The sequence below is a fragment of the Microcaecilia unicolor genome, chromosome 3, assembly GCF_901765095.1.
Source record: "Microcaecilia unicolor chromosome 3, aMicUni1.1, whole genome shotgun sequence".
Classification (NCBI taxonomy): domain Eukaryota; kingdom Metazoa; phylum Chordata; class Amphibia; order Gymnophiona; family Siphonopidae; genus Microcaecilia; species Microcaecilia unicolor.
The window spans coordinates 302,343,319-302,359,608 of NC_044033.1; the positions used below are offsets into that span (position 1 = coordinate 302,343,319).

The following is a 16,290-nucleotide window of genomic DNA, read 5'->3' on the forward strand; positions in this document are numbered from 1 at the left end:
TACTGGGAGAAGATGGGACTTTGGATAATTTATCACAAACCCCAGTAGCTCCAGGAGTCGAATAGTCATCTGCATGGACTGTACAGCTCCTGCCTCGGAATTGTTCTTCACCAGCCAATCGTCGAGATAAGGGAACACGTGCACTCCCAGCCTGCGAAGCGCTGCTGTTACTACAGCCAGGCACTTCGTGAACACCCTGGGCGCAGAGGCCAGAGGATACAGTACTGGAAGTGACGTGTGCCCAGACGAAATCGCAGATACTGCCTGTGAGCTGGCAATATCGGGATGTGCGTGTAGGCATCCTTCAAGTCCAGAGAGCATAGCCAATCGTTTTCCTGAATCATGGGAAGAAGGGTGCCCAGGGAAAGCATCCTGAACTTTTCCTTGACCAGATATTTGTTCAGGGCCCTTAGGTCTAGGATGGGACGCATCTCCCCTGTTTTCTTTTCCACAAGGAAGTACCTGGAATAGAATCCCAGCCCTTCTTGCCCGGATGGCACGGGCTCAACCGCATTGGCGCTGAAAAGGGCGGAGAGTTCCTCTGCAAGTACCTGCTTGTGCTGGAAGCTGTAGGACTGGGCTCCCGGTGGGCAATTTGGAGGCTTCAAGGCCAAATTGAGGGCGTACCCTTGCCGGACTATTTGAAGAACCCAACAGTCGGAGGTTATAAGAGGCCACCTTTGGTGAAAAACTTTCAACCTCCCCCCGACCGGCAGGTCGCCCGGCACGGATACGTTGATTTCGGCTATGCTCTGCTGAAGCCAGTCAAAAGCTCGTCCCCTGCTTTTGCTGGGGAGCCGTGGGGCCTTGCTGAGGTGCATGCTGCTGACGAGAGCGAGCACGCTGGGGCTTAGCCTGGGCCGCAGGCTGGCGAGAGGGAGGATTGTACCTACGCTTACCAGAAGAGTAGGGAACAGCCCTCCTTCCCCCATAAAAATGTCTACCTGAGGAGGTAGATGCTGAAGGCTGCCAGCGGGAGAATTTGTCGAAAGCGTTATCCCGCTGCTGGAGCTGTTCTACCACCTGTTCGACCTTTTCTCCAAAAATGTTGTCTGCTCGGCAAGGGGAGTCCGCAATCCGCTGCTGGATCCTATTCTCCAGGTCAGAGGCACGCAGCCATGAGAGTCTGCGCATCACCACACTTTGAGCAGCGGCCCTGGACGCAACATCAAAGGTATCATATACCCCTCTGGCCAGGAATTTTCTGCACGCCTTCAGCTGCCTGACCACCTCCTGAAACGGCTTGGCTTGCTCAGAAGGGAGCTTGTCCACCAAGCCCGCCAACTGTCGCACATTGTTCCGCATATGGATGCTCGTGTAGAGCTGGTAGGACTGAATCTTGGCCACGAGCAGAGGAATGATAGGCCTTCCTCCCAAAGGAGTCTAAGGTTCTGGTGTCTCTGCCCGGGGGCGCCGAAGCATGCTCTCTAGAACTCTTAGCCTTCTTTAGGGCCAGATCCACCACACCAGAGTCGTGAGGCAACTGAGTGCGCATCAGCTCTGGGTCCCCATGGATCCGATACTGGGATTCGATCTTCTTGGGAATGTGGGGATTAGTTAATGGCTTGGTCCAATTCGCCAGCAATGTCTTTTTTAGGACATGATGCATGGGTACTGTGGAAGCTTCCTTAGGTGGAGAAGGATAGTCAAAGAGCTCAAACATCTCAGCCCTGGGCTCATCCTCCACGACCACCGGGAAGGGGATGGCCGTAGACATCTCCCGGACAAAGGCCGCGAAAGACAGACTCTCGGGAGGAGAAAGCTGCCTTTCAGGGGAGGGAGTGGGGTCAGAAGGAAGGCCATCAGACTCCTCGTCAGAGAAATATCTGATGTCCTCCTCCTCCTCCCACGAGGCCTCACCATCGGTATCAGACACAAGTTCATGAACCTGCGTCTGAAGCCGTGCCCGACTCGACTCCGTGGAAACACGGCCACGGTAGGAGCGTCGAGAGGTGGACTCCCTCGCCAGCACCGGCGAAGCTCCCTCCGCCGACGTCGTCGGGGAGTCTGCCTGGGAGGCGGCCGTAGCCGGTACCACAAGCAGTACCGATACCGGAGACCTCACCTCGGGCAAGGGGCCAGCCGTCGCCTCACTCGACTGTACCGGAGGCGCAAGCACCCCCGGTACCAGAGGAGAAGGGCGCAACAGCTCTCCCAGAATCTCTGGAAGAACAGCCCGGAGACTCTCGTGTAGAGCGGCAGTGGAGAAAGACTGAGAAGCCGATGCAGGCGTCGAGGTCAGAGTCTGTTCCGGGCGTGGAGGCGGTTTCAGGCTGTCCAAGGGGGAGCGCATCGACACCTCCTGAATAGAGGGTGAGCGGTCCTCCCGATGCCGATGCCTACTGGGTGCCGACTCCCTCGGCGACCCAGAGCTCTCGGTACCGAGACGGAAAGGAGACCAGTGTCGATGCTTCTTCGATTTCTTCGAGCGAAGCATGTCACCGGAGCTTCCTGGTACCGACAGAGGAGGACGTAGAAGCCAACCGTTGCTTCCTCGGGGCCGAGGCCGAAGAAGGTCGATCTCAGGGGGCTGTACCGCAGGAGCCCTCAGGGCAGGAGGAGACCCACCCGAAGGCTCACCGCCACCAGCAGGGGAATGGACAGCCCTCACCTGCACTCCAGACGAAGAACCACCGTCCGACGACATCAGCAATAGCGGAGGTCCCAGTACCACCGACGTCGACGCAGCCTTCCGATGTCTCGGTACCGATGATGATGGAGGTAGAAGCCTCGATGCAGTCGATGCCTATGCAGAGGTCGAAGACTTCGATGCTGTCAACGTCGATGCACTCGAGTCCTGTGCTGTTGTCGTTGAAGAGCCCGAGAACAACACGTTCCACTGGGCCAATCTCGCTACCTGAGTCCTCTTTTTCAAAAGAGCACAAAGACTACAGGCCTGCGGGCGTTGCCCAGCCCCCAGACACTGAAGACACGAAGCGTGTCTATCAGTGAGCGAGATTACCCGGGCGCACTGGGTGCACTTCTTGAAGCCGCTGGAAGACTTCGATGACATGGGCGGAAAAATCACGCCGGCAAAATCAAAATTCGCGATGACGAAAGGCACCAAAAGGAAGGGAGAAAAAAACCCGTACCGAGGCCAAATAGGCCGTTCCCGAAAGCGAAAGGAAACTTACGCGGGGAAAAAACTGGAAACACGGGAAAGGGGTAAAGACCTGAACCGTCTCTTTTTTTTTTTTAAAGCGAAAACCGCGAAGATGCGCGAGGTCAACTTGAGGGGCACGAAACGGCGGCAAAACACGACTGTCCCGAGCGCGGACAAAAGAAGACTGACGAACACGAGCCGGATCGGGCGGGAAGACAGTCGCGCATGCGCGGTGCGCATGGGCGCGCGAGGGCTAGCAAAGGCCTTTGCTAGTGAAGATTCCGATTGGAGGGGGCTGCCATGGACGTCACCCATCAGTGAGAACAAGCAGCCTGCTTGTCCTCGGAGAAATAGGAGATATTGTTTGATAGTGTCCCGCACCTCCTCACAGTCTGCCGTCTCATCTAAAAGCGATTCATTAAGTCTCCACAGGTGCCCCCTCCCTTGTTTACCTAACCCGTCTAAAAGAACCCACACAGCTGCGTGGTCGGAAGCATGAATATTCTCAATTTCTGCCTCTCACATGTCCTCCTACACTCCCTGACTACACCAGATTGCATCAATTCTTGCATATGTTCCCTGTACATGCGCATAGTGTGTATATTGCCTCTGACCTGGATGCTGCATTCGCCATATGTCTATCAAGTCCAGCTCTTGCATCATTCTGAGAAATTATCGCCCACCATATCTATCCCCTCACCCCTGACTTGCTGAATGGTCAAGTGATCCCATCGGTTGGTTGAAGTCGCCCCCCATCATCACCACTCCTTCTACAAAGGGTATTAAACTCTTTCTAGTCGTATCAAAATATTTTTCCTGTCCAGTATTTGGGGCATACACATTTATAAGAGTAATGCTGCGATTATTCATTTGTCCCTTGATTGCAAGACACCTCCCATCTTTATCCTGATACACAGCCGTTTTATGAAACTGCAAGTGTTCTTTCACATATATTACCATCTTTATTCCTCCTGGAGTCGGCCAGTGCGGTCCATTCGCCCAAGCCTTTATTCATGATTAGAGACTCATCCTGTTTTCTAATATGAGTCTCTTGCAGCATAACAATATCACACTTCATTTTACGAATCTCCCGAAATATGATACTCCTTTTACCTGGGTTGTTTAATCCGTTAACATTCCATGACCCAATTCGTAAACCCCCTGCCCCCCTCTTCCCTGGATCCCCCTCCCTCCCACTCTCTTCCCCCCCACTGCTCCCCCCACCAACTGGCTAACTGATTTGCTTGCCAGTTTTGTCCAGAAGGAAGCCTGCCATCCACAGAGCTTCGACATCCCATCGCACAACTGAAAGAACAGAACTCCCCCCCCCATTATCAACTTGAACAACTACATTTACTCCCTTATGCTTGATTTCCCTTTGAGTCATCCCTCTTTTGCACACCAACATATTACCTGCTAAATGCAAAAGATACTCAGGTTAAGTCCATACTCAGTCCCTCACTGCTTCAAGTTCCATCATCCTCTCCCATATCTTCTCTCTGTTCGAGATGAAAGGCGATTTTTCCTCCCTTCTACCGTCTGCCAACCGCTCGTCTCCTTCCTCCGCGAACTGCGCTGGGATTGGTGTTCTACCTCTTCTGCTCTTGGGACATCTGTGCAGCCCATCTCTCTTAGTATTTTCCACAAACCCTGATGTGTTTGAAGGCATCGGGTACTGTTTCCCACTGTAATCTGTAATCCAAACGGGAACAGCCATCGGTAACGCAGTCCCGCTTTCTGAAGATATGCAGTGACTTCTTTAAAGTCTCTCTGTCTTTGCAGCGTTTTCCGTGCTAAATCCTGAAAAATCTTGCTTTTCATCGAATTCCAATTGATCTCTCCCATCTCTCGCGCTCTCTTCCAGACTTTCTCTTTGGTGGAGAATTTATGAAAACAGGCCACTATGTCGCGTGGAAGCCCCCCTTTTTGGCGATCCTAAGCTTCTATGGGCCCGCTCCAGTTCAACCGGGGCCTGCGCCTGGCCTTCTGCTCCATTGGGATCTTGCTGCAGTATAAAAGCACAAATCTCTTTCACTACCTGCCCAGAGTTCTGATATTGTTCTTCCTCTGGAATGCCGCGAAAGCGCAGATTGCACCTTCTCGTGCGGTTCTCCAGGTCCTCCAGCATTAGTTCTAAGTCCGCCTTTGATTGCTGCTCAGCTTTAAAGGAGCCTTGGAGTTCCCGCGGTTCTGATGAGAGCGTCTCTGTCTTCTCTTCGTTCTCCGCTAGCCGGGTGCCTCTCTCTTTGATTTCATCATGCAGTTCTGCTACCGCAGATTGAATACTATGGCGAGTGGACACCATCTCCGCCTTGAGGTCTTTAAACCATCTTACAAAGTCCCTTTTGCTGAGCTCAGTTTCATTTTCCAGTTGCTCCTTAGGTCTAGGTCCAACTCGCTCTCTTCAGCCGCCATCTTTGCTCTGCGTGTCCTGAGACCCGCTCCGGCATTAGCGGTCGTCTTTTCAGCCGCAAATTTAAATTTTGCCAGTTTTTTCTTTGCTGCCATTTTAAGCGCTAGTGTTCTGTTATGTTAGGGAGTGATTTTCGCTCAATTACATGGGGAAAAGCTCGTCTTTGCTCTCGAGATAGCGGAGCTCACCGATTAGGCTGCCATCTCTAAGGATGACGTCACTTCCTCCGCACCTTTTATTTTTAAGAAAAGTTCATCAAGTTATTTCTTAATATTAATGCCATATGCAATATTTTAAACTAGTGAAAAAGGCCCGTTTCTGACAGAAATGAAACGGGTGCTAGCAAGGTTTTCCTCGGAGTGTGTGTGTTTCACAGAGTGTGTGTGAGAGTGAGTGTGTGATAGAAAGAGTGAGACTGGGTGCGAGAGTGTTTGTGTGAGAGAGTGCCCCGCCCCCTCCCTCCCAGTTCCAGGGTTCCCCCCCCCCCTCCCAGTTGCACGGTCCGTCTGCACGCCCCCCCCTCCAAGTTCCAGGGTCAGCCCCCTCCCTCCCTCCCTCCCATTTTCAGGGTCGTTTTCCCCCTCTCTCAAAAAAATTAAAACCCAGCCCCAGATGTGAATGTATGCCGATCTCCTGCAGCTACAATGTGGCACATACACAAAAAGCAAATGTGTCAATCTGAAAAAAAGGTCCCTTTGCCTTTTTGCTTTTTACTTGTCCAAGTGTTGACGGTCTCAGAGTTTTCTTGTGTCTGTAAGCGGATTGCTGAGACTCTTTTCCTCTGCTGTGTGTTGGCAAACGAAGAGCTGAAACCTTCCCTTTGTAGTAGGCAAACAAAACTTTTTTTTTCTGTAGAAATTCTTGTGCTCCTCTTCTCTGCCTCTTGTTCGATTACGACTGCAGGCAAAATTGACAATGTGTTGCAAAGAAGAGGAAGTTTTGAGTGCGCTCTGTTCGAGAGGACGTCAGTCTGCTCAGCTGTGTTTTGTTTCTGTTTTTTTTGTAGTGCACTCTGTGTGGGAGCATCAGTCTCTGGGTTTTTTTTTTTTTGGAGGACGACAGGGTTGTTAGCGCGGCACTCTGGTCTTCTTGTTTTGTTTGTATGGGCAGTGGGGGGGTGCTGAGTTGCATGAATTTGAACTGTGGCACTGTAAAGGTAGTAGTTCTGACTGCTTGGCTGGGCACTGACAGCTGATTCCTAGGCAGGGGGAGGAGTAGTACTCTTCCCCCTTTCCTTGGTTTTTGTTTTTTTGTGGAGCGTCCATGCTGGCGACATCATCTGAGGCTTCACCCAACTCAGCCAATGAGACACGCGACACGGTCTGTCACTGCTCCGCCCGCGACATCATCACGTTTGACGTGTGGGCGGGGCAGTCATGGAGGAAAATTGATCTCTGGCACCTCACATTTAGAACGTTGGGAAAGTGAGGCTTCATTAGAACGTTGGAGGTGTGTTTTATATAGAGAGAGATGTTATGTACTAGAGATCAATTTTATTCAGCGACATTGAATAATAATCAGAAAGACTTTCAAAACTGAAATATAGCAGGATATAACAGACCTTAAAAAAAATAAAAATAAAAATAAAAAAAGACACAGAAAGCAGCAAGTACAAATCAGTGATGTAGCCAGTACATTTAAATTAAGTTTGATTATATGGGATACCTGTCAAAGTTGGAAGCTAGATTTCATATTTTTCATTCCTACCTGGGGAAGACTAAGTTTGATAACTGTAGCATGTGGATAACATTTGATGAACTGTATGATCAAGGAAAATACTGCTGTAACGCTAAGCAACTGCTTGTCCTTTGTAACCATCTGAGAATTCAGATTTTAAAATCCCAGTTACAGCCTAGATGATGTGGCAGAAACCAGTCTAAACTGACTAAAACTGATTGTTACTGGGAGCTAGACATACTATAATACATAAGAAAGTTTTACAGAAGGATGAACAGTGTGGAGTAAGTTAATTTATCCTTTTAGATATTAGGAGACACTCCATAATACTAACTGTTAAGGTAAGTACAAATACTTTTTTCCACTCTGTATATTATTGCTGGAGAATGTAAACAAGGCTAGGAGTGTAGCTAGGTTTAAAAAAGGGTTTTGACAACTTTCTGGAGAATAGGTCCATTAACAATTGCTGGTTTGGCAGACTTAGAAATTGCAACAGGGAATGTATCATGCCAATTTGGATATGGAGTACTTCAGGAGATTTAAATTGGTCCCTTTCAGACCAGCTGCTGTGCTCTAGGACCACTGGTCTAATTCAGCACACGTGTTTATACAGTGCCCCAGATTAACCAGAAAATAATGAACCTGTATTAACATAAAAACCAGACTATTTGAAGATAGTCCTTGCATTTACACCGATATATGCTTAAATTTTATGAAGTTTTCCTGTTCATTTTGATTAGCATAATACAACAGGTTAAAAAAAAGACATGAAAGCAAACAACAAAATCAAAGAGCTATGCAAGCAGATTTTGTTTTCTAAGAAATAGATTTATCATAGATTTCTGGGCAGAATTAAAATTGCCAAAGTAATGTCTAATCTTTCTGAGGGAGAAGGGAAAATTAGGTTCTTACCTTGGTAATTTTCTTTCCTTTAGTCATAGCAGATGAATCCATTACGAGGGGGTGGTGTTCATCAACCAGCAGGGGGAGATAGAGAGCACTGAAAAACCATAGGGCCTCATGGCCAGCTAGCTCCATCTGCCTCTTCAGTATTTGAAACTTCCAAAGCAGTGTTACACCGCAAAGCATAACAACATGGACTTTCCTCACAGCGGATGAACGCCCCAAAACTGCAGCTACAAGTCAAAGGAGGGAATGGACTCATCCTCCTGGAGGGAATGAACTTGTCCTCCTGTAACTGAACAGAAATCCTAAAGACTGTTTTCCAACTTCTTCCAATGAGGGAACATATCTACAGGAAAAACTGAACATAAAATTAACATGAATCACATAATGAACCACAGAGGGAGGGATCATGGATTCATCTGCAATAACTAAAGGAAAGAAAATTACCAAGGTAAGAACCTAATTTTCCCTTCCTTGTCATCAAGCAGATGAATCCGTTACGAGTGGGATGTATCAAAGCAATCCCTAGATAGGGTGGGAACAAGCCACACCACACACTTGTGCTCCAAAATGCGCATCTCTCCTGGCAGCCACATCCAGCCTGTAATGTCGGGCAAACGAGAGCTTAGAAGCCCAAGAAGCTGCACTACATATCTCTTGAAGAGAGAGTGCTCCAGTTTCAGCCCAAGAAGAAGAAATCGCTCTTGTGGAACGTGACTTAAAGGCTTCAGGCAGAGGCCGGCCAGATAGCAGATATGCTGAGAAGATAGCTTCTTTGAGCCAATGGGCTATAGTGGCCTTAGACGCTGGAGACCCTCTGTGCGGACCTGACAAAAGAACAAAAAGATGGTCAGAGGTCCTGAAGGCATTTGACATGCGCAAATATTGCAACAAAGCCCTTCGCACATCCAGAAGGTGCAACTGCCCATAAGCTTCTGGAAACTCCTCTTTAGAAAAGGAGGGCAGGAAAATAGGCTGGTTTAGGCGAAACGCTGAAACCACCTTAGGCATGAAGGAAGGCACCGTACGTACCATTACTCCGGGCTCTGAGAATTGCAGAACTGGGTCTTGACAGGACAGCGCCTGGAGCTCAGATACCCATCTCGTCGATGTCACGGCTACCAAAAAAAAAAAACGTCTTTAAGGTCACATCCTTCTCCAAAGCTCGCCTAAGCGGCGCGAAGGGAAAACACTGAAGGGCCTTTAAAACTAACCCCAGGTTCCAGGCCGGACACGGAGCCCGCACGGGAGGACGGAGACGAAGCACCCCTCTAAGAAACCGTGTCATATCCGGGCAAGCAGCCATAGAGAGGCCAGAGATCTTCCCTCAAAAACATGCTAAGGCTGCCACTTGAACACGCAGGGAATTAATAGGCCAAGCCTTTTTCTAAACCATCCTGCAAAAAGTCAAGTATTGGCGAGACAGAAGCCCCCATGGGTGTGATGGCTTTAGAAGCACACCAAGCCTCAAATTGGCGCCAAATCCTGGCATAAGCCACGGAAGTGGAACGCTTGCGGGCCTGTAGGAAAGTGGAAATGACTTTACTGGAATATCCCTAGTCTCTCAATTGCGCCCTCTCAATAGCCATGCCATAAGACCAAAGTGGCAGGCGTCCTCCATGGTCACCGGGCCCTGTGACAACAGGTTCGGTACCAGAGGTAACGGCAGGGGATCCTCTACCAGCATCCGCCGGAGGTCCGCACACCACGGCCTCCTGGGCCAATCCGGGGTAATGAGAACCACCTCTCCTTGGTGTAGCCGAAACCGCAGGAGTACTCGCCCTATCAAGGGCCATGGAGGGAACACATACAGGAGGCCCTGAGGCCAGGGTTGAGCCAACGCATCCAACCCTGCCGAACGAGGATTTCTCTGTCTGCTGTAGAAGCATGGGACTTTGGCATTTGTGCTTGACGCCATACGATCCATTACGGGCTTGCCCCATTTGGCACATATCTGCAGGAATACTTCATCTGCAAGTTCCCATTCCGCTGGGTCGATTTGATTCCTGCTCAGATAATTAGCTTGCACATTGCTCTGACCTGCAATATGAGCTGCCGACAGAAACTGCAGATGAAGCTCTGCCCAGTGGCAAATCTGTGCGGCCTGTGCGGCTATAGTGCTATGCACTGAGTGCCTCCTTGGCGATTTATGTAGGCCACTGCTGTCGTGTTTCCGACAGAACTCTGACAACCAATCCTTCCAGGGTCAATTGAAAGGCCAGAAGCGCCTCGAAAATCGCTTTCAACTCCAAGCAATTGATGGACCACTCAGACTCCTCGGGTGTCCAAAGACCCTGGGCATGCCTTCCCCGGCAATGTGCACCCCAGCCCTTCAGGCTGGCATCTGTTACCACCAGGCACCAATCGGGAAGCGCTAGCGGCATTCCTCGCCGCAGCATGCTGTCTGAGAGCCACCACTCCATACTAAGCCGGGCCGCAGGGAACCACATGAGTCTGCATTGATAATCCTGAGATATTGGAGACCACCGTTGAAGCAGGGAGCACTGCAGAGGTCTCAGGTGCACTCTCGCCCAAGGCAGCACTTCCAAAGTGGCCGTCATCGACCCCAACAGCTGGACAATGTCCCAAGCTCGCGGACGAGGCATCCTCAGGAGCAGAAGGACCTGGTTCTGAAGCTTGCACCGCCTTTGCTCGGGTTGGGCAGACTTGATGGACCGTGCAGGTCTTTTTCTGCCGTCATCTACTATGTTACTTTGTTACTAGGAAGACCATCCCCGAGGCTGTGTCGAACCGGACCCCCAAATATTCTAGAGATTGCGAGGGGGTCAGGTGACTTTTGGCTATACTGATGACCCAGTCCAGAGATTGCAGTACTGAGACCACTCTGGCTGTAACAGGATGACTCTCTTCTGCAGAGTCTGCTCTGATGAGCCAGTCGTCAAGGTATGGGTGAACCTGGATACCCTCTCGCATGAGAAAAGCAGCTACTACCACCATTACCTTTGAAAAGGTTCGGGGAGCTGTGGTGAGGCCAAAAGGCAAGGCACAAAACTGGAAATGTTTTCCCATCACCGCAAAATGCAGAAACCTCTCCTGGCTGTACCGCCGCTATGACGGAGCGCAGGGTTTCCATGTGAAAATGCCGCAGGTTCAGAGACTTGTTTTAAGTATAGAATAGGCCGAAAAGACCCTCTTTTTCGCGGCACCACAAAGTAAATGGAGTAACGGCCAGGCACGGGGGAAACCGCCCCAATGTAAATTAAACTTTGCAAGGTCTCCTCTACCGCCGCCCGTTTGGTGGCAGAACCGCATCAGGACTCCACAAACACGTCTCTTATCAGGGCATTGAATTCTATTCTGTAGCCTTCTCTGATCAGGTCCAAGACCCACTGATCTGAGGTAACCTTGGCCCACTCCTCAAGAGGGAAAGTCATCCTCCTATCACAGGAATCGAGGAGAGGGCCGGCACACCATCATTGAGAGGGTCACCCATGAACTCCAGGTCTTGAGCCTGCTGCTGCGGAACGTTTGTCCGAGCGAAAGGAGTTCCTCTGCTGAAAACGGCCACACGAAGTGAACCCAGCAGAACGCCCCGGGCAGTACCTTCTAGCTTCACGGAAGCGAGGTCTGTAAGAGGGAACCGCCTGACCCTTGGAAGAAAGCCGCGGCCTATCCTCGGGTAAGCGCCGGGGTTTGGCATCCCCCAGGCCTTTCACAATTTTCTCCAACTCCTCACCAAACAGGAGAAGGCCTTGAAAGGGCAACTTCACCAACCTTTGCTTAGAGGCCATGTAAGCTGCCCAATGCCATAGCCACAGAAGACGGTGAGCCGCCACCGCTACAGCCATCTGTTTAGCTGAAGCTCTGACCAGGTCATAAAGGGCGTCAGCCAAAAATGACAAGGCCGACTGCGTCCACCGTGCCACCTCCGTAAGGGGCTCCGCTCCATCTCCAGGCTGTTCCACTGCCTGCTGTAACCAAGCAAGGCAGGCTCGGGCAGCGTAGCAGCTGCATGCAGACGGCCGTAAGGCCTGAAATTTCAAAGGACCGTTTCATAGCTGCCTCCAGGCGACGGTCCTGCATGTCCTTCAGGGCAACTCCTCCTTCCACAGGGAAGGTAGTTTTCTTTGTCACAGCCGTGACTAGGGCATCCACTTTAGGCACTGCTAGGCGCGCCAAATGCTCCTCACTTAGAGGGTATAATTGCCCCATAGCCCTGGCGACTTTCAAAGGCCCCTCGGGGTAAGCACATTGAGCCGTGATAAGCTCTTGGATGGAGTCATGCAAAGGAAAGGCTTGAGCAGGCTTCTTAGTACTTGCCATCCTCGGATTACCGGAGGAGGTCTCAGTACTCCCAGGATCTTCTATAGAGAGGACCTGCAAGGCATCAGTAATAAGCGCTGGCAGCTCATCGCAGTGGAAAATCCTCAACGCGGAAGGATCATCTGGATCCGGTGGCAATCCTGCACCTTCTTCTGTCTCTCCAGACCACGAAGGCCTGCCAGACCCCTCAGAGTCCTCACATCCCGACCACGGGAGAGGGGGGGGGGGGGGGGGCGCCACTCTCTGAAGGGAACCCACCCTTCTGCGCTTGTCTTGCGGCCAATTGTCAGGGGAAAACACGCCTGACGGTAATCCAAGGCCAGACTCCACTGGAGGGGATACAGAAAGCAGGGCCGCAGAGGACCCCTGCGGAAGAGATCTTTTTAACATGTATGCATTATGCAGCAATAAAACAAATTCAGGGGAAAATGGCTCACCCTGGCCTCCCAGTTCCAGTCCGGGGGAAACAGCTCTTTTATTAGCCTCTACACGAGGCACCCCTCCAGGCTCAAACCCCTCTGCCTCAGCGGGGGTCGCGCCATGCTGTTCCAAAATGGCGCCCGCTGCCAGCTCCACGGAGCGGGAAGGAACATTGCTCGCCATGCTCGGGCCGGCTCTACCGTCTGAAAAGCACGCCTTACAGAGCCCCGCTGCAGATTTCTGCTTGCCACGAACAGAACAGCGCTTTACTTTCTCAGCAGCCATCGCCGAAAGCGGCAGAAATTCAAAATGGCGGATTTGCGCCAAAATCGTCAAGAACGCGGGCCCTCCCCGGAGGAGCTACAAAATGCTCTTACCTCACCAGACCGAGTCTCAGAGGTCTGATCACGCTGCACAAACAGAAGAAAACCTCTTTTCTGGGATCAAAACGCGGTCATGCTGCACAGTCAGGAAAAGCCTCAGGAATAGCAGCGCTGAAAAGCGCATTTTTTTTTTTTTTTAACGCTGTGAGGAAAGTTTGAGGCAACAGCGAAAGAGGCAAATTTCCAACTCCAGAGGATCAGTAGTGTGGGAAAGGCAGGGAAAGAGTGAACCTATGTGCCTGCATCCACAGCGTGGGCAAAGACAGGGACAGGGCTTGCCTATTTGTCTACTTCCACATCGGAGGCTGGGTAAGGCATGGAAAGGGCTAACCTATTTGCCTTTAAAATGGGCACCATCAGCCACAACACCCCTGCTACAACTGGCAAAAGCACAGGAGCCACCCCAGGCAGATTTTCTGAAGGAGCTTGAACAAGCTGCAACCACCCAGTAGAGAATACTGAAGAGACAGATGGAGCTAGCTGGCCATGAGGCACTATGGTTTTTCAGTGCTCTCTATCTCCCCCTGCTGGTTGATGGAGACAACCCACTCGTAATGGATTCATCTGCTTGATGACAAGGAAAAAGTATTTATAAGGGAGTGTTTTTGTGTGCCCATAGCAGTCAACCTTCTAATTTTTTTAAGTTAGCCAAATTTACTTTCTTGCAATCTTTCAAGTGAATTACTAGCCAAATGTATTCCACATTTTAAAAACTAGGGTATTACAGAACATACCAAGGTGCTCTATGAAGAACATGCATTTCAAGATTTGAGTAACATACCCCTTAGTAATCCACCTAGCAGCGAGTTTAACCTGGCACATTTAGACCCATATTTATGCAGATAGAGCTACAGGCATTGCAGCCATTAAGAGACACTGCCAATTAAGCTTACAGAAGAAAGCTAAAGCAATTCAAACTGGTATAGAAACAGGATACTAAAATTAATTTAAAAGCCTTACCTTGGAGTTTCTGGAGCTTTGGAATCTTTCACCCCAAGTAAAACAACAGATTCTATGTAGAACAAAAAAAAATTGAATTACAGAATTTTCTTTCAGAAAGAAACCCTAGCTATTTCCCTCAATATACAGCAAGACGCTTTATAAACAACCCCCCCCCCCCCCCCAAAAAAAAAAAAACCCACAGCCTTAAAAAAAAAAATACAGAAGCTCCCTCGGAATTTGATGTACATAATTCAAGTGCTAGACTCTCACCTTCTGATTGTGTGCATATAGCAGGTACATTATATTGCAGTGGCTGGTGGGCAAAGGAGCTTTCTGATTCACAGGTGATATCATCTCTGGACAAACTTGAAAGAGGATACAAAACCGGATCGCTGTGATTTGACTCCTGCTTGTGTGAAGTCAAACTATTAGATGATTGGGTTGATGGAGCATCTACATCAATACTATAACTTAACAATTTCTTGTGTGAATGTTCAAGTTGTTTTAATGTGTTATTACAGGAACCTGTGCGTCTGTTCCTGTAGGGAGAAAAAAATTGATGTGTTCAGTCACCAAAGAGTTAGCTTTATCAACTGTGTTAATTATGATTTGAAACTTACAGATGGGAGGGAAAGAAGGATGAAGTTTTCAATGTCAAAAATGTTTTGCCAGTGACCATCTGAAGAAGCTGCCTGTATATCTCTTTCTCCTCTTCTCGAACTGTCTACAGAAAACAAGCATTTGAATTTTATAATTTAATAAGCAGACTGAATTCTAGCCTTTAAAATGTGGTTTTAATATTTCACCAAAATGTCAGCTAAAAATACAGAAATATTAAGTTGGATTTAATTTATTTACACATAAATCCACATCTTGAGGAAAGCAGACCACCAAATTAACACATAAATAGTGGAAAACATATTAAGAATCAAGTATCTGAACCCAGGGGAAATATTAGAAGTTCAGTTTGGTTAATCTCAGACCTAATTACAAATGAAACAAAAATACTTGTCATGGTGGATGCAACAACATTTTAGCATTGCTATTGAAAAATCAGTAATTTTATGCAGCTAGGGATTAGAGCTACAATCAAATTACTTAACTGTTCTGTGCGTTATACTTCTGCACTCTAGACTTAGCATTAATCTATTATTTGACAGGATACACAGCCCTGAACAAAACAAGAGCTTACAATGTGTTTCTGACCAATCAATATTCAGCCAGCAGCAGTCAGCAGTTTTTTAAGCAAAGACCGTCTCTGGCTGAATTCGACCTGGATATTCAGAGCAAGACCATGTCTAGGCACTGCCACTGAAAATCTGGGTATGATCAGATATGTCATGGCCACCAGAACTTATACAGGTCCCAGTCAATATTCAGCCAGGACCCACATAAAGAGATCCATTAGATTGTCCAATCCCTCCATTTTGATCTACTGCCCCTCTAAATTAGCATCCTCCCTGATGCTTCTCCCTCCCACGAGACCCCATCCAACGCTCTACCTCCCCCCTCCACGATGGCTGCAAAGCCAACAGATCTCTCCTTCCTTTCCCCATGCACCTGCACCCCCAGGATTTACCTGGGAACCATCCTTGGTGGAATATGGAACACCGACTCATAGTGGTAGCATTGCGAGACTACCACCAGAGATCAGTGGGCATCATTTGGCAGTCACAGCCAGACAGGATTTGGAGCTGAGTGCGGGCTATTCCTGCCTCATCCCACAAGGGATTGCCCCCGGGTAAGTCCCAGGGGGTTCTTAGGAGATCAGGTGGGTGAGGACAGGACGGGCTCTTCGTTTTGAAGACCGGTGAGGGAGGAGGGAAGGGTCATCAGAAAAGTGACCCAGAAGTTATGCAAGTGGCAAGTGCCAGCATTTGCATAGCTATGTGGCTAAAGATAGAAATATAGGGGTCGATATTCAAAACAATTTAACTGGGCAGGAGAGACTCTTGCCCAGTTTAAATATGGTAAAATTATGTATCATACCTGATAATTTTCTTTCCATTAATCATAGCTGATCAATCCATAGACTGGTGGGTTGTGTCCATCTACCAGCAGGTGGAGATAGAGAGCAAACTTTTGCCTCCCTATATGTGGTCATGTGCTGCCGGAAACTCCTCAGTATGTCGATATCAAAGCTCCATCCGCAGGACTCAGCA

The 16,290-nt window shown here is 49.2% G+C and overlaps 1 protein-coding gene across 16 annotated transcripts in view; it reads right to left on the reverse strand.

The window, feature by feature from the left end:
• The window catches only part of SENP1 (SUMO specific peptidase 1), a 347,559-nt gene that overhangs the window by 185,149 nt on the left and 146,120 nt on the right, over window positions 1-16,290 (reverse strand). For 15 of the 16 annotated variants that reach the window (XM_030198243.1, XM_030198250.1, XM_030198244.1 and 12 more), the window contains 3 exons: window positions 14,749-14,852; window positions 14,399-14,667; window positions 14,147-14,198 (listed from right to left, as the gene is read on the reverse strand). In XM_030198243.1, the coding sequence (XP_030054103.1) occupies window positions 14,147-14,198; window positions 14,399-14,667; window positions 14,749-14,852 (425 nt within the window). The remainder of the gene's footprint in view (window positions 1-14,146; window positions 14,199-14,398; window positions 14,668-14,748; window positions 14,853-16,290) is intronic. The other variant, XM_030198253.1, reaches the window with a different exon arrangement.